The 23809-nt window shown below is 39.7% G+C and overlaps 1 protein-coding gene across 2 annotated transcripts in view; it reads left to right on the top strand.

Moving 5' to 3' along the window:
* The window catches only part of PARD3B (par-3 family cell polarity regulator beta), a 392276-nt gene that overhangs the window by 249557 nt on the left and 118910 nt on the right, over positions 1 to 23809 (top strand). For both annotated transcript variants that reach the window (XM_063400372.1, XM_063400371.1), the window contains 2 exons: positions 5937 to 6143; positions 7114 to 7342. In XM_063400372.1, the coding sequence (XP_063256442.1) occupies positions 5937 to 6143; positions 7114 to 7342 (436 nt within the window). The remainder of the gene's footprint in view (positions 1 to 5936; positions 6144 to 7113; positions 7343 to 23809) is intronic.

The raw sequence follows: 23809 nt of genomic DNA, 5'->3' as shown, positions 1-23809 counted from the left end.
AAAAAAACCTTTAAATTAGTGATGTAAACACAAAGCTTAATATGAACTTCTTGTATCCTTCTAATTAGTTACTTCTGATTTAAATTAGTAATATTTCAAAATATTATTTCAGGCTTGATGACTAAGATTGTGTAATAATTCAGCAGCTTATTTCAAAGCAAGCTTAAGACTTAACAAAATAGACCATAACCATGATTTTATTGTAAGTTTTGGCTTGCTTTCTTCTCCTCTGGTACTGAAGAAGTTTCCCCATCTGCCCCACTGAACAAAGGTAATGCTCTAGATGTTAGTCTCATACCGTCAGAAGTGACTCTGTTTAAATATTAGTGCAGGGACTCTTTACTTCACATTAAACTTTGGCCTGGGAACAAAAATGTTGGTTTAGTTTGAGAAGCATAATTTATATCAATTAGTCTCAGAAAGTGTCACATTTCCCAGTCTTTTAAAGCTGGATTTAAATGTTTGACCTTTTCAGAGGGCGGGTGTGGAAGTAGAAATAAAGCAATCAGAGGGCACTGGAATTTTTTTGCTACTACTCAGTTCCAGACTGATCAATTTACAAGGTATCTGAAACCATTGGGGAATCCTGTTTTCTAAAAACTGGACTTTTCCTGCCTGCATTGCTTCTCCTATTGCAGTTTTCCTGTAGCAGGTTGTAACAGCTATATCTGAAGTCAGTTTATACGTAAATATCCTTGAGGAGAAAGCTCCTGCTTTGTACAAGATAAGTAGCTTGATTTATATTGGGACCTGTTTGGAGGGCAAGTGCTTCAGTTTGCACCAACCAGAGGGAGAGCACTAATCTGCTGGAGAAAGAGGGATTCAGATGTCTAGGAAGACTGCGCTGGGTGCAGAGCTATGCTGTGAACTGGAAGGTTATGTGAGAGGGTAGACTTCTGTAACCAGATGAAGAAAAATAATTATTCCAGCAGATAAGATCACAGGGTTTCTATGCAAAGACAGACTTGGCTGCATTTTCTCTGACATTCATCACTAACCTGGGAAATGCATGTGCCCCTTCACTGAGGCTTTTGCTTGAACCTCTGCCTTTGCTTCTAATTCATAGCTTTAATATTGTTGCACTGGGAAACTTGTTAGCATTTTTGAGATGTTAAATGCCATACATACTCTTTTTGAAACAGTAGCACGTTTCATTGCAGCGTTGTTGTTTGTTAGTGGTAAGACTGTAGAAAACAGCGACATCAGCATGTTTCCAAGATGACAATAGTGCATTTTCACTTCTTGCCTAATGGCTGCCTTATCCCAAGCGTTTCCTTTTCAGCTGGCTAAGGCTCACCCTACCTTCTGGGCCCCAAATTGTGATCTGTCATTATTCATAGCTGAAATTGCAGTTTGTGCAAATGCGGGCTGAATTGCAATCATTATACGTAGTAAAATAGATTGAAATATCTGTAAATCTGAAGATGTAGCTGTCTCTTACAATCAGAGAACATGTTAAATTCTCCTATGCTTTGATTTCTCTTTATTCAATTTTTGTTTTTCTGTCAGTTGCAGGGTTGTTCTGTGCTCAGTATTTCTGCTTATTATTTGGAATGCTTAGATTGAGGTATTAAATGAGCAAAACTATGTATCTTGTCTTTAATATGTAAGTGCAAGATAGTGATTCTTCTCTTGGTTTTCATCAAGCCCTTAATCTTTTCTATGTCATCTGTATAAATTAGTGTTGAAGAAAAAGCTACGGTGTGATCTAAGACTTTTCTAAAGAAATGTTATATTAAAGCTCTTCATTTGAAAATCACAAGCTAAAAGATGTAATGACTTTCAGATTCCTCCTTCCTAAATCATTCTCTGCATTGAATTGGTGGATGATTGAAGGAGTATCTGAATATAAAAATATGAGAGGAAAAAGTCCTTTGTAGTTGTGCATACTGTGAATCCTAGCAGAAATAAATGAAACTACATTAAACAAATGGTTAAGAAAGAATGGAACGTGAAGTACTTTAAGTCACCATATGATGTTCCAATCTTGTAGTGTTCGGTTAGTTTGGGTAGGCCTGAGTTCAGTGAGCCCACGCTGAACATGATGAATGTTACCTGAGGTTACTGCTCTGTCCAAAGCAGAGCAGGCACTGGGCTGTACCTGCTTCCTTCAGAGCTCTCGGCACATCTCATTCTGAGTCCTGCCTCTACAGAAGCCACCGTCAGTGCTTCATGCTCAAACAGTGTTTGCCTGCTGGAAGTATCCCGTGTCCTCTCCAGCATTCCAGAATCCACAGGGTACAACACTCATTGTTTTCATAACTATTTTCTCTTCCCTATGAAGAATAAACCTCCACTATGTGTCATGCAATAGGAACCAGGACTCTGTATGTTTAGGGTACTGCTAAAACCAGAATCAAATTATTTATAATTTGTCACAACTTCGTGTTTATTGTATCTTCTCAGTCTCAGTGATGCTTTCCCTTCTTTTTCCTATATAGCTTTTTTTTTACCACACTATGTCTTTCAAAATGTAAATAGTAAGTTAGTCTAGCTCACAAAATACATTCCTCTGAATATTCTCCTTTAGGCATATTTCTGTACTTTTCAAGAAGAAACATTATCTAGAAAATAAAGTTAATGATAAATGTATAAAATGTTTACTCTTTAGGGTGTCCAGGGAGTTGTATTTCATACAGAGTGACAGTGATTCATGGCTTCTCTTCATTTTGATTCCCTCTGTACGTGCCTTTGGGGTGGCTTGCATTGCCCACAATGCTGTGTCATTTGTTTGCCTTTGATTTTCATGACCAACATCATGCTTTTGGCATATTTCCTTCAGCTGGGCTACAAAAAAAAAAAAAAAAAAAAGAATGTGCAGATGTGGGAAAAAGATAATCTTGGAAAGACCTGACTGATAATAATAGTAATAAAAGAACAGAAAGCAGGTTTACTTTTACCGGTACATTAAGAATTTAAAAATCTGTGTTAGCCATGTTGGCATTGAGCAGAAAATTAAAGTATGTGTAACACTGTCTTTCAGTTAAAGGATGATCAATTACAGATAACATCTAAGAACCAGCAATTTGATTTCAGCCAGTCTAGGCAGGTAGTGATGTCAGCTGTTGTTTTCTCTTAAAAATTCAGGAGAGATGTATAAAGTAATTCACCATTTATAAAAACAATAAAGTGGATGCTTCAGTTGGCTTTTTATCATTGTACTACAAGAAGCAGTAAAAGGAGAGCTCAAGAATTTAAAATCCATAAAAAGAAACATTTTAACACCGTGAGAAATTGAATTTCTCGATTTTGAGAATATTGCCAAACTATGTTTTTGTATTAAAAATCCAAGTAAGACTAGATATAAACACACACCATGTATCCCCAGAAATGCTTGTTAATAACTTGTAAAATATAAGAGAGGGGGTTTGTTGTTTATTTGTTGATCTGTTTTTTTTTTTTTTACCCATGAGATAAGTAATCACATTTTCAGGCTTACAGCAGTTCTAAAGGTCTGCAGAAATGAAAAAGGGAAATTTCCCAGTTTGGGATGCAGTCCCATTATGGAGTCTTGTGCCTTTTCCTGGAAAGCATCCAGTAATAGATGCTGGCTCAGAAAGCAAGGGGACAGGTCTCCCTGCTTAGGGAGGCTTTTTAGCTCCTGTATCTTTAGCTGTGCTCCAGTATGTCATTACTGCAGCTCTGTAATGAAAGGCGGGGGGGCAAGGAATAAAAGCTGATTTGTAAAAAAATTTACAAAGTTCTTACTATTGTTCATGAAATTTCATACTAAATTATTGCAGTCATAGAATGGGCCAGCTGAATGCTCAATACCAGTCTGTGAGTGAGGGTTCTCGGTAAGTTTTTGGGTGGCTGAGGACAGCTCCGTGTGCTCGGGTGAGTGTGTGGAGGCTGAGCACACAGGCTGATACATGTGCCGTGTGAGGGCGGCGCCCCAAACTTCAGTGGTGCTTGGGTTTTCTGAGGAATTGCCTTCATTGCTGTCTTCCAGCCTGAGGAAGTGGCTCAGCTGTATATAAAACAGGCTGTAACCAGCATTGAACTTGGGACCTTTTTGTTCAGGTAATGGCGCTTAGAGCAGTAATTGAGTGTAGCGCAGCTTGCACTGGGAACACTTTGTACTTTGGTGGCCAGCCAGGCAGCTGTAGCAGAGTCTGCAGTCGACGCTGGTGCTGGACCTCCCGAAGTCATGGGCGCACTTGGTCCCGCCGCGGGCAGGGACGTGCCCGGCGCTTCCTTGCCGCCTCCGCAGTCACCGTGACGCCGCTCCCGGTGGCTGCTCCTCCCGGGAGCTCCTCCCGGTGGCTGCTCGTCCCGGGAGGCCGGGCCCGCTGCCCTGCCGGCGGGCTGCTGTGCCCTGGGTGCTGCCAAACAGCCCACCCAGGCTGCCCGGTGCCCGAAACCTGAGAGAGCTTCCTCTCTGCCCATCAGTGCCTTTCACTTGGCCTTTTTCACACCCTTATTTTTGCCTTGGTTTTTTTGCTGCTCAGCCTATGGTAGGCACCACAGTGCCTCCTACTGAGGCACAAGTTTTTAGTGATTTTTAGCACCTTTATGTTCTATGCCGGTCGGTCCTCTAAGTCTGCTTTATCACTTGCTAATTTGTCAATAATGGTAGTGTCCAGAATGGCACTTAGTGAGCAGAAGAAGGTTGCACTCTGTGTTGGAGCAGCCAGGCTTTCCTTAAACCTGTTTGTCTCCACACACACCCCCAATCCCTACTTGTTTTCAGCTACATATCAGTCTGCAGGTAAAGGAAGTGTAAATTGCTTTATGTAGACACTACTGACAAGTCTCTATTTGGTGCCAATTCTCAGCTTTTTTGCTTTTAAGAATTCACTGAACATGCTGTTCAGAATTACTTGCACTCTAGGATTGCTAAAATCACAGCAAATCATACTAGCATATCTGTCTTTTCTGTGACCCTTGAATCCCTTCAGGCATGACAGTATGGACATGTAGGTGAAGGGCTTCTGTTATGTTCTCCTGTTACTTTTGTTAGTACTATTTAAAAGTGGAAACCAAAAGCCCTTGAGTTCTCAAAAACAGAAGGCATATTGCAAGGCAAAGTCTCTTACTCAGTGTTTCTGTGACACATTTACTGTTCTGCCATATAAAAACCAAGTAGATGCTACAAAGGCTTTTAAATTAAGCTGTGAATTTCTTCATTGATTGGAGTGCATCTATTCATTGAATTTTGTCCTTTACCTATTCCACTATCATTTTATTAATACTGATTAACACAAATGCTTCCACAAAATAAAGCCTTTCTAAGGTCATATGGTCAAGGATTTAAACAGAGAGAAGGTTTGGGACACTCAATGTTTCCTCTGATTTTATGTGAAGTGCTTTCTTAAGCCTGTAATCAGGGAATGAGGCAGCGACAGCAACCTCATTTGTTATGTTTATGTGAACCTGAGCTTTGCTTGTTTCTTAAAAAAGCTGCTGTGCGTGTTGGTATCTTAGCACCAGTTTCAGCTTGAAGAAAAAGGCTGGGTAAAACTTAGAACTAATAACATATCTTCTCTCAGGAGAAATGTTTTTGAAAATATCAACCGTTCATACAACCTGTCTCCTTCTAAAAAGCAGAATACCTGTTGTGTAGCAGTGTTTGTTTTGTGAATCTGAAGATAATGCTCTCCTTGAGCCTGTTAGCAATGTCCAGTTGGACATCACTGCAAAGGTGGAGGAGGCAGCCCCGTTCTCCTCACTGGTGTGGGCTTTACAGTGGCACAGAGCGAGCCAGCTATCGCCCATCACTTTGTCAGGTCTGTGAATTAAGTGCCATTCCCTCCAAGTCTGAATGGGGATATCTGCTGAACTAGGTTTAACTTGATGTTATTTTTAGAACAAATTACATTGATTGCATACTATTTCAAAGGCCCCAAGTAATAAAGTACACAATTAAATGTATCTGACTAGTTTAATTTCTCTGTGTGGTTTTTGGTATAAGAACTTAACCATTTGTTTTCCAGACTCTTCTGGCAAAGACTTTGGTCCTACTCTGGGCTTAAAGAAGTCCAGTTCTCTGGAGAGTCTTCAGACTGCTGTGGCTGAAGTAAGGAAGAACGAGCTCCCTTTCCACAGACCCAGGCCTCACGTGGTGCGGGGCCGCGGATGCAATGAGAGCTTCCGAGCTGCCATCGACAAGTCCTACGATGGACCTGAGGATGGAGAAGAGGGTATGCTGCTGATGGCATGGCTGAGGGAGCCACCCTCCCCTAGCACTGCTGAGGGCCAGCTCGATAGAGCGCCCTGAGCTGTGATTTAGTCCAATTGGAGCTGATAGCATTTTAAAAGCTGTTCACATCTTACACTGAATAGAGCTGTCTTTGCAGTACCCCATCCAACCTTGACTGGGTTTAGTGTAAAGTCTTTCACTGATCTCCTTTGGGGCAGGGGTGGGTTGGAGGATTTAGAATTCAATCCTTAAATAATTATGTTTTTCAACTTCAAGAAGCAGCTGCTTTCTTCAGATTACATTAAAAATTATCTCTCTTGTTTTACAATTCCCCCTTTTCCAGCCAGGAAATTTGTTTCATGTTGTAGATAAGGCAGAGTGTATTGATAGCACCCTGCTGCTCGTTCTGTCACTATGGGTTTTATAGACCCCAGTCTGGAAATACATCTCCTTTAGTATGGAGCGTAAAACTGTGCTTGGATCCTGAGCCCCCCAGCAGAAAGAACATGGCTCTTTTCCAGCCAGACAGAACATTTTATCCATGTCTTGTTCAGCCACTAAAATAGAAAGATTCCAGGGAGTGAATGAAGTCATTTTGTTGCACAGGTTGGTTATGCCAGTCACCAGAATCTCTTGTTGAAGTAAGCTCTCTGTTTGAAACCCAGCACGGGGTTTTCTTGAGCTGATGGAGGTTAACAAGCTAGATTTCAAAGAGTACTTTACTGCATCGGGATTCTTCTATCAGGAACAATAACTAGAAAACAATTCATTAAAATAATTCTGTGTTTAATTTACAATACAAATCTGTTTGAATCCACTAGATCTGTTTAGTCTGCTTTTTAAATTATTCAATTAGATGAGTAACTGTTGTGAGTCATTTGAGCTCTTTGAAGACACTCTTGCTGTATTTCACATGTTTGCATTTCAGTGGCCCGTAGCCATCCTTACTGCTTCTTTTTCATTCTGTACAGATGGTGGCTCTGATAAGAGCTCTCACTGTGGTCAAGAAGCTCAAAATGTGGAATCTGCCCCTCCAGGGAACCCTGAAATAGAAGACACAGAAATCAAAGCAAAAAAAGACAAAAAAAATAGAGAAAAAGAGAAGAAAAAGGGCAAATCTAAAATCAAAGAGAAGAAAAAGAAGGAAGAGAATGAAGATCCAGAAAAGAAAAAGAAGAAAGGCTTTGGTGTCATGTTGAGGTATGACATTTTACAAAGCAAAACAACCACCTATTCTTGTTTTAAGATAGGAAACAGCCGATGCTCTCATAAAGTAGTGGAAAAATTATTTCACTTGGACTCAAATAATGTTTATGTTATTGAAAAAGAAAGCAGTTTATACTTTTACACCAAACTTGTAACTGCGGCAGAAGACATTTGGCAGACAAAATGTCTTTTTGTGCCTTTGAAATGCATTCCCATATGTCATAAAAGATTCAAGGTTTTAGGCTTAAAGCAGGCATGTATCGGTGGGGAAGGATTTGTGGGGAGTATTTCTGAGTAATACAAATCCTGCTCCCACAGTCAGACCTTGGCCTTCTCTTCCCTTGCTTATCTGCTTCCTTCACAAGCTGCAGGGAGAGCAGAGTCCTTGTGCTACTGCAAAAGGTCTGCTGTTATTTGCAGTTGCTGAAAGCCACTGCCTATGATAAAATCTTTGCTTCATGGCTTCGGCCATTGCCTGCAGTGAACAAAAGTTCAGTGTCCTCCCTGCCCAGCATGCAAGTGTTTGGATTGCTGCTGTGGCTGTTTGTTCTGTGGCTCTGTATACTCTGGAGCCATCAGAGTTCCTCAGGCTGTTTCCTTGCTCTTGCTGGAACCTCTGGTGCTGTAAGGACTGGTTGCTGACACCCTTCACTCTGGTACCTGTTGACTTTGTAGAGGATTTAAGTGTTTCAGTTTAAGTAGCTCTTTGCATTTGATACAGGGTATGTGATGAAATTTTTTAGTCATGTGGAAGAGGTTAAACTGAAGGACCATGTGGTTACTTACGGCACTGAACACTTAACCTTGGCTTTAGGAGGCTATTGGTGTTTCTTGTCATGCTGTACTGTAGACAGGACACATAAATACAAAACCTACAATCACTGCTTAGGCAAGGATACATTTAACTAGTAATCTAAAAAATTCAGCTGCAAGATCAGTCACTGATCATGGTCTTCATTAGGACATGCAATGTATGAACCTGCCATACAACTTCCTGTCACTATGTTCTCTAGAGTGGAATTACTTGTGTTGTATTAACATGGAAGGATTTAGCTGACTTTCTTCCACGTATCAGCAATGGCCCTGTCAGCTTTTGAGCACTGTGGAGACACTGTCAGAAATACACAGGCATGCCAGATTTGCATGAGTTCAACAGTTGTTAGTGTTCATTAGATGTACCTGGCTATACCAGTCTGCCTTCAAACGGGCTCTTCAGGAACAGAGGAGGCATGTACACACACCCGTGCATTTTCACACTGTTTAAAGAAACAGGACTTAATATGGAAGGGTAGCCAAAATCTGAATAATTAGGAGAGTAACTTCAAAAACTCTCTTGTGTATCTTAAGCTTTATATCTCTTCATTCTTTTTAGCTCTTTGGCATGAGTAGGAAAGAGGAGAGGCGCAGAGGTCTGACAAAAGGATAAGTACTGATTCATGCATCAAAGATACGTCGCAGATTCAGAGTTTGGATTGTAAAGTCTTACAGGGGTATTATATCTGAGCCAGAAAGAACATGGGATGACATCAGAATCCAAAACAAGCTATCGTAGTTGACAGAAACTCTCATAATGTTCAGTATGCAAAGCTGGGAACAACAGGTACCAATTGTAGTGATTCCCTCTTTCAGAATATGTTCCACATTTTGGTAGTACACAAGGTTTATACATCTGCTCTTTCCACAAGCTGGTCTTTGATTCAGACTGATAGTCTTCCCAGCTGACAATGTTAATAATATTTATCTGTATGGCAGCACAGAATGGGAGTTTCCATCCCACTGAAAATCTCTACAAAACAATAATGATGGAAGCAACATGTTATAATAAACAGAGAAGGAGAAGTAGGTAAGAACTAGGAGTTCAGCTGGGATGTTTTTAGAGGTTCTGTGTCCTTGGTGGTATTTCTTTCCAGAATTTGTAAAATTTGAAAAGAAATTCCTTCCTGAAAAGGTGAGAGTGTTAGGAAATCCCAGCCATACTAAGAAGTGAAAGAAGAGTGCAGACCAGTAAAGCAGAGCTTTAACAAGAGCAACCAGTGTAAGTTTACAAAATAATTGGGACCATACGTCCTGGGCAAGATGAGCAAATCCAGGCTGGTATTTTTTCAGACAGAAACTGGCACGTATGACATGAAAAACAAAACCAACTGATCTGAATGTTTTTAAAAGAAATAATAGGGAACTAATAGTGGAATTGAGAGCAGGTCAAATACCAACAAAATACTGGATTCAAGAATTGTTTTTTCAAACTGGAGTCTTATACTGATGTGAAGGGTGAGGAGTGTCAGGGGGGATGGGGAGGACATTTGAATGATGAGTATTTTAGCAACACGGATGGAAAGAAAGATCCAGATTATTTTATGACGTTGTGGGAATGAAACTGGCATGTTTTATTGGTAGAACATCTGTGGAAGGAAAGAGAGAAGTTTAAGATGACAGAAGTTGTTAGCTTCTACAGCAGGCAAGGTGGCTACGAATTCTTGGTTTCTTAAGAGAAAGAATGAGAGAAGTATTTACAAACTGAGATGAGTCCAGTTTTTGAACATGATGAATTTAAATTGGAAAGGGAACCTGTCACATAGGGAGCATTAGAAATGTAAACCCTCCAGTGGAGCAGAAAGCTTGGTGGAGAAAGAAATCTGTAGTGTGCATTTTGTAGGTACGGTGGTGGTTGTGCTGTGGCCCCCCATGTATGAGACCACCAAAAGGAGGAACAGAGCCCTTGTTAGACTGACAGGAGAGATAAAGCCAAGGGAAAAAAGTTATGAAAGCAAGTGGCAGGGGTGACAAGAGGAAATACATTCCTGGGACTAGGCAATGTCATGAATGTTATCACCTAGTCTGGTGACTGCAGCCATGTGACGAATCCTACCGGGAGCTGGAAGCCCCCTCTGGTATGTCCATGCTGTTTGGAGCTCATGGGCAGCTTTGTTCAGAGCTATTTCAGCTGTTCCTGCATGGTTCTGCTGTGCTATGGGATGCATCCAAACAGAAAAACAGACTTGCTGAACCCATGTCAAAATTGGCTTGAGATAAGTAGGAACTGAGCATCTGTGGTGAAAGCTCCAGGACCAGAAGGACAATGAAAAAGAGAGATCTTGCCAGAAAGCTCAGTGCTAATTAAGACACATGCATTTTCTGGTGAATGACATGGGGTCAGGTGTAAAGGACAAAAGAAAGCAGAATTTGAGGCTAAAACAGCTGCTGGAAATGTCCTGCTTGTCTATGGTGGGTTTTTGTGCTGTGTTTGCTGGGTCACTCATACAGCTGTAAGTTTTACCTTGATAGTGGCTATGTGACTTGTCTGGCTTCTGCTTTACAATCAATAACAAAGCATTTCAAGGCATTAAAACCAAATCCAAGTATTCAGCTCTAGTACAAGAATTGTTGAGCTTTAGTCTTTTGCATCTGAGATTTTTTGAACATATTGGAATTGCTACTGCATTGGTTTTTTGCCTTTTTTTTTTAATTTAACAACAGAAAATAGCAAAGCTGTTAGCAGTTGCTAACAGATTTCACTTAGTGCCTCATCTGTTGCTCAGCTGCTATTTACTTGTAGTTCCTGGTCTTTTTTTACACATACAAAAAGAAGAATGATTGCTTTCCTGCTAAGCTTTTCCTTGATTGAAGCTTTATTTAGGTGACTGTGATTCAGGGAGACCATCAAGAAATCATGCTTTTATTTTTGTAATCATTGTTTTTTTTAAAAGACCTGTTTTTTCACTCAGTATTAACTGAAACTCTTGACTGCAGCATATTAATGGCTGTGGCATTTGGGCAAAGTAGGTTAATGTACTGGAGGTTTGAAATGCTGATGACACTGGTTAATGTCTCTGTAATCCAAAGTACTATTTCACTGTGGTGCTGAAGTGCACAATTTTGTTTCCTTGGTTGGTTCTGATGCATATATTGCCTGCTGTAGTTCTGACAGTGTATATGTGCAGTCCAAAGAACAACAGAAGTTGGGTCTTAACTGGTTTTGTGTCACATTGGCCAAGGAACATTATATTTTACTTTTTGATGTTTTCTGGCACATCATGCTGTCACTGTTCACTAATAACCCACCACTAGACAACAGACAGAACAGTAAATTAGTACTGTGTATCAAGAAAACAAGTACCTTAAATACTTTCATTACTGGAGCTGTGACTAAATGCATATATCAGTCTCAGGGCAAGGCTAGTGTCTAGCATCTACACTGAATCTTTTTCAGAACAGAAATAATACTGAGTTCTGTGCAGATACATGAGTGCAGCAAGATTGCACAATGCCACGTTTGATTCTGGGCTCGTCCCTTTTCTCACGTTGAGAAATGATTCTTTCCAGGCACTGTGAGTCTTAGAAGACTGCTGGACAATGAGCAAATGAGCTTCCCTGTACTTCTTTTTGAAGGTGTTCACTATTTTCAGGAGAAACACTGTAGTGAAACAGCATATTTGTGCCTTTGAAAAAAGGTACTGTGTGTTGTCATTGTTTAGTACTGGCAACAGCTCTGTGAGGAGGGCTCTGCAGGCTGTTTGGAAGGGGTAATTAACCCATTGGTGCAGGGTGTTAGAAATCCCTGATGCTGAACATTAATGCAAAATGTATTGTTACTTAAGACCAAGGATGCAAAGCTGAACTAACCAAGAGGTTAATAAAATAAATTTAAAAATTATTCCTCAGTTTGCTAGGTGGTGAACTCCAGATTTTAAATTTGTACTCTGTAGTTATTGAATTGCAATGCTTTGAGAAACTGTCAAAATATTATCTTCTAAAAAAGGTAGACTTTGTGTTTCTAAATTAAGTTGGCAGAAGACTGAACCTTTAAATCACCAGGGAAATGTGACCTCTGCCGTGCAGTGCAGTTCTGTATCCTAATCCCACAGCAGTTGTTAGAGTGCTGGAGTATAATAAACATAAGTCTGTGACTCTCTCTACCTTTGCCAGATAGTGATTGTAAAATTTCTGGGCAGCCCTCTCAGTTTTATGGATATGAAGGTAAGATAGCTAATGGACTGCAGCCACACCAATGGCATTTTAATAGGTAGCTCCTCCAGGCAGAGACCAGGAGGCTGAGGCCACAATTTTTTTGTGTGGCATAAAAATCTAAGAGCAAGTATGTAATGGGTGACTCAGAGTAAAGAGTTGTGCTGAACTGGACTGCAGTGGGCGAGCACTCTCTCATTCAGTCTTCACTTCTAGGCTGGACTCTGGAAGAAAAAACAACCAACTTCCTTCATATACAGCAGTGCTTGTCAACTTGACTGTTTCACTAGAAAATAATTTAAAAATTAGCATAGGTGAGAAAATGCCTTATCCCCCAGCAGTATTGTACTTCAACCATGACTTGCATATTTGTGCACATATACGTATAACTGCGAGCCCAGGAAGCAAGAATATATATGTGTGTGTTAGTTAGATTTGCTTTTTGCTCTTAGAAAGAGTGCAATTTCCCACATAATAGTTCATCTTAAATTATTTACCTTCCATTTCACAATATGAGCCATGAATATTTTATTTTTTGTCCCTTTAATTTGCCAATTTTCCTTTGAGCTAAGTGCCTTAGTGATTTTAATTTTTCATTCTAGTTGGAAGACAGAAATGACCCTTTTTTCATTACCACTATTACAGGCCTTGTGCTCAGAATGATACTTTTTACAACCAGCACTGTTGAGCCTGTAATGGTATTGCAGAGTAGATAGCATAATATACAGATATTGACTTCCATTAAGTATGGCAGTATGATAACTTATGGAGAGATTTTTTTTTCTACTCTGTTGCCCTTAAAAGTTGAGTGTTGTAGAGAAAAGGTAGCAGTATATGAAGAAGGAGTAAATAATAAAGATGTGACTTGTTGGAGAGAGGTGATGTATATAACTTTTTAATGTATTTATCTGTGTATGATGCTGAAAATCAATATGGACATTGACAGATAAAAAAACCACAATGAGCTTAAATTATGTTTTAATTAGGCTAAAGTTATTTTAGATTTTTTTTTTGTCCTCAGTTGCAAAATTATCTGAGGTGGATCATGTGTATTTGAAAGACAGGATCAGTTAATGAGGCAGATGAGTTATTTAGAGGCCTTGATTTTGTTTTGCATAATAAAATTCCCACTTTTCATTTAGGTAAATTGGTAAATAAAACTCCACTTTCCTTTAAAGAGCATAAGAAAATGAGAGAGAGTATATATCTATTAATAGTCAATTTAATCTATCTCAAATTTGTCAGATATTTTAAACTAAAAAAACCCAAGCATTTCATTTTACATGTATGACTTTTTCTTTTCCTCCACCATATTAATTCCTCCTTGGCTGCATTCATAGTCAGAATAAAGCAGAGAAAATAAGGGGGTTTTGTACTAAAAATGATCATGCAGACTGTCTACTAAAGGCTGATTTGTTTAATTAAGCATCTGTTCTCCCCTTAATATGCATGCATAAATCTCATTAACGTTAGATGTATGCAAGTGCAGTGAGGAATAGACCCCTCACTCTCATTACTGAACTTGGATAACAAGATTTATATTTACTTAACAGATCAGAGCAGAAAGTTCCCTCTGACTATTTAAAAGGACTCAAAATTACAAACTGTTTGCAAGGAGCATGCTTTTTGTGAAAAACTTGCATGTTCACTTCAAGTTGAAATATCATTATTCAAGTCATTACTAAGCAAAAAAAAAAAAAAAAAAAAAAGGCAGTGTGCTTTGTCTGTGAGGATTAACTTTAAATTCTACTTTAATGGATACTCGCCCATTTAATATTGACCTCTGCGCATGCCACAACTCCTAAAAGTAAACTCCAGGTATTTTCTGAAGGTAGCATATTTCTGCTAAGTGTCTGTCTCTAATCTCCCAAGAAATGTGTTCTGCAAGAAGAATCCTAGAAAGCAAAGTGTGTTCTTGGGGGATACTGAACACTGCTGCAGTGTGTTCATCCAGCATCCACTGGAGTTGGCTGTTACCAGCTCTAAAATCCTGCTAAAATCTAGCTGAGGATAAAGCTTGGATTCCATGTTTTCTACAGAAGTTGTGGTACCCTGGGTGTTTCTGTAGGTAGTACAGATGCATTATGGCTAAAGGTCCTAGAGGGTTTAAAGACATGCCCACAAAATTTGAATTAAGGCTTCCTGTGCTGCATTTTAACCAATAAATACAAAGTTTTGCTCAGGAATACAGTGCAGAATATAAGAGCTGCCTTGATAACAAAAGAAACAACAGGTTTTTGCTGATTTTCTGAATCAGTAGTTCTTGTAACATGACCGTGGTAAATGGAGGGGTTAGGAGGAGAGGCAACAATGAACAGAGAAATTATACTGGAGGAGATTCCTGACAGATTCCTTAACTCCAGAGTGCTGCTGGGTGCTGGTTTCGTAGGCATTGCCGTTAACAGCCATCTGCAGAGAAAATTAAATATACTCATCTCACTGAATTATGATGTATGCCACACAATGCAGTCAAACCAAAGTAATATTTATATTATAGTGCAGAGTCATTGATTAAATGCACATGGCATCTCAAATCCAGTTGACATTTTAAGTCGAAATGATTGCAGACATGTGGTCATTTATTTAACTATTACTTTAAAAAATGTGTCTCTGCTTGTTATTAATAGAAGAAAGTCAGACCTGACCAATATTTCAATAGGCTGACCTTTTGTTTTGCTGACATATAAAAGAAATCTCCTTTTGGGGTAGCCACAATTTCAGAGCATATGAAGCATGCTAGCTTCAGAAAAAACCTGACCCCTTGAACTACTCTGTCTCTTTCTTCCCTTTTTTTTATTTCCACATGGGATTTTTGACAGAAAATGAAGAAGAGATGATGTAGGAGATAGGAAAAGTTTTAGGTTTGGGGTTAGATAGGACAAGGTTCAGGAAATATTGTGAAAGAGGCTTTGTTTCCAGTGCCTGCTCTGCCACTGATTTCTTCAGAATCACTGGTTAACTCCACTGCCCTGAGCCCTAGCTTTGACACAAAAATTATCCTCTGTGCTTGTAAAAAATAAAAATAACAACATTTCCCTGCTTTATATTATCATTGTTCCATTAAACCAGTTAAAAATTAAATACATTTAAAAACCAGTCTGGTTATTCCTGTTACAGTGTAGCAGGCAAATAGTTTTATTCTTAAGAAAATGAGAAAGTAGTAAGCTTTCATATGACTCTCAAATTGATTTTCCTCTCCATACCCATTCTTGCTGCTGCTACTGCATGTGGTGACAAGCTGGGGTTTCCTTCTCTCTGCAAGCCAGCCACCATGTGCGTGAGCACTGGCACAGCTAAATGGATGATGAAGAAAGGCTTTATATCCTTTTTAGCCCAGCTCCTGCTTTCCATCTCTAGCCAGCAGCAGTGAGAAAAGCACTTCACAGCTTCCTGCTCTGCACCACGTTTGGTCGTGTCCCATTCTCCTGCACCTCCCCTCGTTCGTTTGGATGTGAGTGCAAAGGTGCAGGACTGATCCTTACCCAGTTAACTTAGCAGGTAACTGGTGTTCCTGTCAGCTCCAACCCTGCATCCTGGCAGAGCTTGTTCTCCTCCTCTCTCTACCCGATCTGCAGCCTGGGACCTCTCTTGTCCTGGTTGTCACCCAGCTTATGCAGAGCCCTGACTAATAAGCCCAGCAGAGTTCCTTGGTTTGGGCCCTGCCCTCAGTGTGAGTCGCTTCTATTCTGCACCTTGTCATGAGCAGCAGCTGCTCTGATTTCTCAGTGGTCACAACGCTGTTTGTCCTTTACCATACAAGTTAATCATGTTATCAAATGTTTCCTTCACAAAAATATTTACGTTTAAGGAATCTTCCCCTGCTTGCTTCCTTTATTCAGTGAAAATGACGTCTCCAGGATCTTGGCTTGGCCCTGGTGCATGTGGGAGAGTTTGATCTTGCTCTTTAAGAGATCTTGGAATAATTCTGAGGAGTGAAAGTGAAGAGGTCTTCTCATTTTTCCCTTTCTGTTCTTGCAACTTCCCACTTTTGCTCTATTTTGTTGTTGTGGAGAAGAAACAGTAAGGAATGAATAAAAAGTAACCAGGGTAAATATAAAATGCTAGCCAAATGCTGACATGAAAAACCCTGTCCCCCTCTGTGTGTTAAAAATTCTGTCTGTGTGTATATTTAGTACAAGATACATGAGCCACTGAGTATCAGCTCTTTAGCATTTCACTCCAATATTGGGTTTGAAGTAATGAGCTGTGTGCCTGTGCCATTCATTGTCCCTTATTTGAAAGCAGTGAATACCTGGCCCCACACTAACCCCAGATTACCATCAGGTTGGTTGGCAGTAATGTGTAAATAGAATTGTAAAGCTATCTTCTGGTGACAGAAGGCCACTATTGTTGGTTGCTATTTTCCTTCTAGCCAAGGAAACCTCGAGAGTAATGAGTCAGGCACTGTTCATTCTGCCTCTGTCATCTTTGTGTTTAGCTTCTTATCCTCTAATGTGGAAGTCTGTATTACAGTAGCTCAGTATAACAGACATCCTAATGTTCTGGTTTTAATTAAAATTAGATTGAGGAAATAAACAATTCAAAGAAGTTAGCTTTCCTTTTTATGTCCACCCCCACCCCTCGCAAATACGCTTCCCATATCCTCTTCTGTGTTTGGAAGGGTTTGTTTTCATTTACATGTTCTTGGATTGCTCGGCCTCCTGAGCAGACACCTTCCCTAGCAGACAGCAAGGAAGGACACTCCAGGAAGTTCAATTTTATTCATTTAGTCTTCCTAGCAATAAGTTTTTAAATTATTGAATTTTTTTTGTCTTGGTTTGATAGAGGCTGCAATGTAAAATACAAGTTTTTAAATAAATCTTTGTCAAAATAAAGACTTTACAAAACCAAAATGCACTGCTTCTGAGACAAAATGTCCAAAATACAGCTGCAGATTATTTTTAATGATTACATGTGTGTATAGATACACCAGGGAGTTAGTTACTAAAAATGAAATTAATAAATATTTCTTTCCTTTAAAACAGCAGATTATCATGATTGTGAGTGCTGCAGTAGGTTAATGTACCTCTTCATCTCTGAAGACCTCTGCCTCATCTCTTTGGTAATTAATTCCCATTCAGGCTATTTTAGCTTGGTTGTCATTTGTTGCTTCCCAAGCCATCAGTCATCTGCAGCAGTGGAGGGTGCTGTAGGCAGGATCAGGCAGAGCTCCAGGAGCTCTGGGCTGAAGTGGCTTGGGAAGATGGGAAGAGCAATTTCTAGGTATGGATTTGCTGTGAATCCTCTCTGCCTGTAGCAGTGGTGTCAGCTGCTCTGTCCCTACATGTGACATGTGTGCTAATTTCAGTCACTGCACAGTGCAAGTTGTATTTACATGTGTGTGGTACCAACGCTGACACTGCTGTGCAAGGCCGCTGTGAGAGGCTCCAAATCCTGTGCTGCTGCTCCTCTGAACTGCACAGTTTGTTGGTTTGCCTGTGAGGTCTGCAGTGAGTAGGGAAAACTGACTTGGCAGTGTGAGCTTGCTAATTCTGAGTGGATAACTGGCTTTAGTCCCCAGTGCTGACATGAAGTGAATTTGGGGTTATTGCATCTCCTGCGTGGAAAATACTATTACAAATCTGTGTCTTAGACATACTTGAGTATTTTACCATGTTTCTGGCATGCTTGGAGGGGAGGAAGGAAGCCACACTCCTACAAAATATATGTTCTAGGGGTCTAATTGGAAACACACCAAATTTTAGTCTAAAATATGCTAGCAAAATTATTCCAATAACACTATATTTATTTAGTTCATCCTTAATATGTATTCTGGTTTAAATACCAGCTTCCTCTGCCCTGTGGGGATATTCAGATTGGAGAGAATGAGTTTAATCTTTTTTTGTTTTAGGCTAGAGTTTAAAGAAATTGAAGGATGATTTTCCTGTCATGTTGGGAAGAAGGATCACTGCTGGCCCTATATCTCCTGTGGAAAACTTACATTATACCATAAACTGCTGCCCATGCACTTGTAGGGAATTGAAAGTGGAGCACAGACAAAATGATCTTTCACTAGAGAAGATTAAAAAGAAGAAAAAAAAATAGACGTAACCGACTCCTCTAGAGTAGGGGGAAAATAAGTGAGACTTCAGGTTCAGAATAAGTGTGTAGTTAAGATTTACCCGAGTGTTAGGACCTCACTCCAGTAGAATAAAGCAATAGACCACAGGTGTATTATATGTGCTTTGGCTTCTTTTTTCTAGATCTTTATTAAAACAGTATGTTTACACCATAGTAAAAGGCTACAGTGGAGAGCTACAGTTAAAATACATAGGTAACTCTTTTGGGAAGTGTATTTGTTCTCTGTAAAGATTTTGTGTGTAAGTATAATTCACTCATCACATGTAGAAACTCAAAACTTTCTACCTTTGCTATTTTAACCTGTTCTTTTATTTTTATGGAACTCATGTGTTAGCACATAAATCTTTGAAACTATTGTATATTAGTTTACCAAATTTCTTTTTTTTTTTTTTTACTAACTATTTCTGTCTCTGTTTTAAAGAAGAGCAAAATATTAGGAGAGGAGGTGATGGATTTCGTGTTTGCATACTTAAATCCTCTAGGGGAGGGGAGCAAGGAGATCTTTAAGGACTGCATAGGCTTAAAGAAGCTTCTTCCCAGTAGAATATTCTTGTCACATCACTACATCTGCCCCATCTCTCAAGGTCACATAGGCACTCAAAGATGTTGAACCAGCCCATGCCTGGAAAAAAGCGTGTTTGACAGAGTATTGTTATTAATGGCTTCATGGGACACCAGGACCATTTGTTGATCTTGGCTGTCAGTTTATTGTCTTTCTCAGTCTTTGTTTATTTTGTGTACGTCAGCCATTCACTGTGTACCTTGGGACACAAATTGCCTATAACAGATCAAATTTGCTGGTCAAAGGTTAAGTCAGTCTCGGGGGGCTGTTTGCCTGTGATAGCACTGGTGTCTGTTGGCTTTGATACCAGTTACTGCAGTAGTGTTGTAATGGCTTTGCACAATCATTAAAGCTCAATAGAAAGTTCCAGCGTTCCAGGTAGAAAACAAAATTCCTTGGTCAGTTTGGGCTCTCCTTACTCAAGCAGATTCCTTTGTGAGGGATCTTATGTGTGTTTAGAAAATGCAGGTTAGACTGAAACCAGGAGAACGATTTCTGTGGAGAGGAGTTCTTGTCTACAGGGGTAACATTTTGTGTTGTCCAGCCATGTTTAGACCAGCTCCATCCTTAAGTGTCCACATAAGTAAATGGAAAATTATGTTGAACATCTAGGTTTCTGTTTAACATCCACCAGGCAGAGCAGCTACAGACCTAAACCAAGTGTACAATGTAAAGGTTGATATGGAAATCTGGAATATAAATCAGAGGAAACTTCATATTTAGCATTGATCAGAGAAGGAAAAAAAAATTAAGTTAAATTAGCTGCATAAAATGTTGCGCTAATTTATAGGCAAAAAGGAAAAGATTGTAAATCATGCACCGAAGTATGAGGTTTTCACTCTGTTTGTAAATATTGACTGAAAATGAGATTTTAAAAGCAATTAAAAATTTAAAATTGTAGTTGATAGCTTTCTCAAGGACCCAGTTTTCAAAGGCTGACCAAACAGAAGAGTGAGACCAAAATAAAACATCAGGGAGGAGGAAAAAAAAGCCAGGCTGGAAAGCAACTTAAATTGATACAGTGTCTGTATACAGATAATTGAAGCCATGAGATTTAATTAAAATTGCCAAGTGGATGTTGCTATCAAGAATGAGGCAGTGAGACTTAAACAGAATTTCTCTGAATGTGTATGGGGAATTTTGGGAGCAAGACAAGAAAAAGAACAATTTTACTGTCAGCTATAGAGCAAGGTATTCACTGAAAAACAGTTCAAGCTGTGGGCATTTTCCAGGACCCCTGGGTACCAAATTTCGAGGATAACCAAATGCTCTATAAAAGCATCTTGTGATCAATTGTATTGAATGGCTCAGAGGAGTTGCATTGAATCAACACAGATGACAATCCATTTGGCTGAGCAAAGAAAGATCGTTACAGCCCATTAATACAGCAGTTTCAATTCTGTATCTGTCCGTTTTGGAGCCTGGACTGGTAATAATTGTGTTGGTCTCTTGAAAAAACAAAACTTTAATAAAGTCAATGTACAGTAGCAGTCTCAGACGCAGAACAAAGAAAGATGATGAAGTACAGCTGCACTCAGGTTTTATAACCTCTTACTTTAGCAGAGATACCATCTGCACATTCAGATGACAATACAAAAAAGTCCAGGTGGTCAGACTGCATTTTGCATGGTGAGGTTTAGGGTAAAAATGTTTACTGTTTCATGGCAAAAGCAGGAGGAATAGGGATCAGCTGCAGAAGTGATCAGACCTGATTGCAGAAAGTGCAGCAGAAATACCAAGTGAAGCAGAGCAGAATGATCAGAAGGAAGGGTTGGGGAACCTAAATAAGCAGCAGTCATTTCAAAATAGTGGAGAACATCCTGGAGCCTGTCGGTCCTCCTGAAATAAACAACAACAGATGTTCCAAAGAGATATGGACTGGTCTTAAGCCACACAAACACAAACATGTAGTGGCTTTGTGGCAAAGTTCTCCAGTCAAAGATTGCTGAACTTCATGGAAGTCTTGTATTGGATGAGACTCACAGAGTGGTCCTGTGTACGAAAAGGAGTGAAATTGAAATGAGCCAGCATGAAGCTGTGGTTAATGCTTTTTTCCCTTGGGTAGGAGAATTAACTGTAGTCCCAGTTCTTTATGGACTTTGGAGTGATGAATATTTTTTCAGATTTGCTGGGGAAATCCTAGCTTGAGATTGTGAGAACTTGTAAGGTCCACTTCTTCCCTGAATAGGCAACCTAAAACCAGTATACTGAAGTTCTCTGTTTCTTCCAACAAGTCAATATCAGATTTCTTTTCCTTCAGAAATATATTTTAACTGGTAGTCCTGAAAACTGCAGTCAAAATTTAGAGACATTTCTGCTACTCATTTATTCTCACTGATATACAAAGATGTCTGAGACCAAATTAATCTTGTAGCTGCATCTGTACAATCCCATTGTTTCTAGTTGTGTTTCACAAGGATAATTACAGATGGAATTTAGTCTTTGTAATTCATTAAAAAAGAACAAAATGCAGGTTTTTGAATACTACCTTTCCTGGGGTGTAGGGTTGAAATGAGAAAAAAATGGGAGAAACTAGTTTTATTTACTTATTATATGGCAGATTTCCCAGAAGCAGCAGATCTGTTAAAGTCCTATTTGTGCTGTGTAGCACTCAGTGTTGGGTAGGAGAGGAAACAGGCTTTTGTCCTTGGGAATTTTTAGATATTCCTATAAAATTTTGCCTGTGTTCAGACAGTTTCAAAACTTAAATATTCCTACTGGGTTAATTCTGAAATAGGAAAGGGTTTGGTCACTTAAAAATATGCATTTTTGCTCTCACCTCTCATTTTTATATCCTTTTAATAAAGGCTGAGATGGATATTAATGTGAAGAGCCACTTTGTTTAAAAACCCTTACTGTGAAAATTCTTACTGTGAAAATACAAGAAAACTTGACAATTTAAAAAATCCATTCGTGACATTACTGAAGAACAAAGAGAAATTGCTTACCAAACAAACACCCAGTAACCTCCACAGTCTGCTTGCTTAGTAGAGAGCACCATCCTAGGAAAGAGAAGTGGTATTTGATAGTACTTCAGGAAAAGGCCCGTAGAGTGATTATTGTGCCCAAGGTTTAACATAGTGAAAAGGTGTGCATGATGGGACTGAAAAATGTAACTTCTTTTGTGTAGTCATTGCTGTTAATAATTTTAAAAACCTGGCCTGTGACATTTCTGGGACATGGAGCAGAGCTAAAAAGAACTTTTATGTGAAATCAACTCCTGATTCCAAAATCGTCTATAGTAGTAATAATAAGCTTCTAATAAGGCACTGACTGATGGCTGTGAGGAACAGATGGTGATGGCCAGTCAAGGCCCTGCTGGAGCCCAGGAGGATCTGGTAGGATTTACTGTGGCTTTCAGAGTGCTCTGAGGAAAGTAAAAAACCTGCTCAAAGTAAAATGAAACATCATGGCCTAAGAGACATACTCATGGAAGGCCACTCAGCAGATTGAGCTGAAAGGTTATAAGATGAAAATGAGCATTAAAGAATGATGGCAACACTCCAGGCATGGAGAGGGAATACTCAGTGCAAAAATCAAGGCATATCATTGCCCTCCTTTATGCCTCTTATTTTGTTAAAAGTGAGGCTGACACTGTGTGTCTTCTTTAAAGAGTAGAACACTGATTTAAGGGCTCCCTCGGTAGTGCTCTTCTCTCTGGATCCCCTGAGCCCCACCCTGTGTTCACAGTGACAACAGTGCCCTGTCCTGCTGGGAAAGGGACAGTGAGAGAAATGCATCCACCCTCTGGTAGCCTTTCCCAGTCACTGCAAAGAAATCCATCATATAATGGGAACGAATGAATAAAGGAAATACAGTTAAGGATAAAACAATCCCTTTTCATTCCCTGCCTTTGAGCCCTGCAGCAGGAGCTTTCCAGGTTTCCCCTGCCTGTGCCAGCCAAGGATGTATTTTCCTCAAAGGCTGCCCCACTGAAGTCCCAGAGCAGGATTTTCCTATGCTGTAACTGGTTACAGTTTGGGTCCATATACAGATACCCTTTGCAGCTTGTTTCCAAAATGAAAGCTGGCATTATGCTTGTTATTGTTCAGCTGTACGTAAAGTGAAACAGACATCCAAAAATCATTTACAGAAGATTTGCTGTGACTATTGACATTTTCTGACAACCTTATTTTTCTTGTAGACCTTCTGCTCTCCTCCCACCTCTCGCCACCTCCCAATTCCTACCCAGCAAACAGCAGAAATGTATTTGGGAAAATGAAAAAGTTATGAATCAAACTTTGGAGGTATTTTTTAATTGACCCTGGGTAGACATTTAGATGGAGCTGATAGAAGGGTTGCAGATGTTCTGTATTAAAAAGTCTCTTTATATTAGATGATGCTGTGTCCTGTATCAAATGATTGAGTAGTCTCCTGTGGAAACATGCATTTACCCGTAGTACATTCTGAGCAGTTTCAGGTATGTACATATTTCATCTGTCACCGAATTAACCTGAAAAGTCTATGGGTAACCAGATCCCTGGGATGGAAGGGCTCGCTTGATGCTTGTTTGATAAAGAACTTTTTATTGATGCTAAAACTTAACAGGTTTGTTCTAAAATGAAGCCACTGATATTTCTCTTGGAACCGTGGGCTGCATAACTTAAAAGCCCAGCATGTCATGTAGAGGCTTTGTTCCAGTTACGTGTTTCATTGTTGGCACCATGCAATGTAGACTGGTTTGGGGCAGGGTTTGGTTTTTTTCTTTTGTGGTGGGGTTGTTGTTGTTAAGGGGGGGAGGGGATTTGGTGCATTTATTTTTATATTTGGTGGTAGTGGTTTGGGGGATTTTGATGGGTTTTGGGGTTTGTGGGGTTTTTTTAAAATCCTGACCAAGAATGATATTAACCAAA

Source organism: Prinia subflava, chromosome 6 (genome assembly GCF_021018805.1).
Source record: "Prinia subflava isolate CZ2003 ecotype Zambia chromosome 6, Cam_Psub_1.2, whole genome shotgun sequence".
Taxonomy (NCBI): Eukaryota; Metazoa; Chordata; class Aves; order Passeriformes; family Cisticolidae; genus Prinia; species Prinia subflava.
This window is presented reverse-complemented; position numbering and strand designations above follow the sequence as displayed.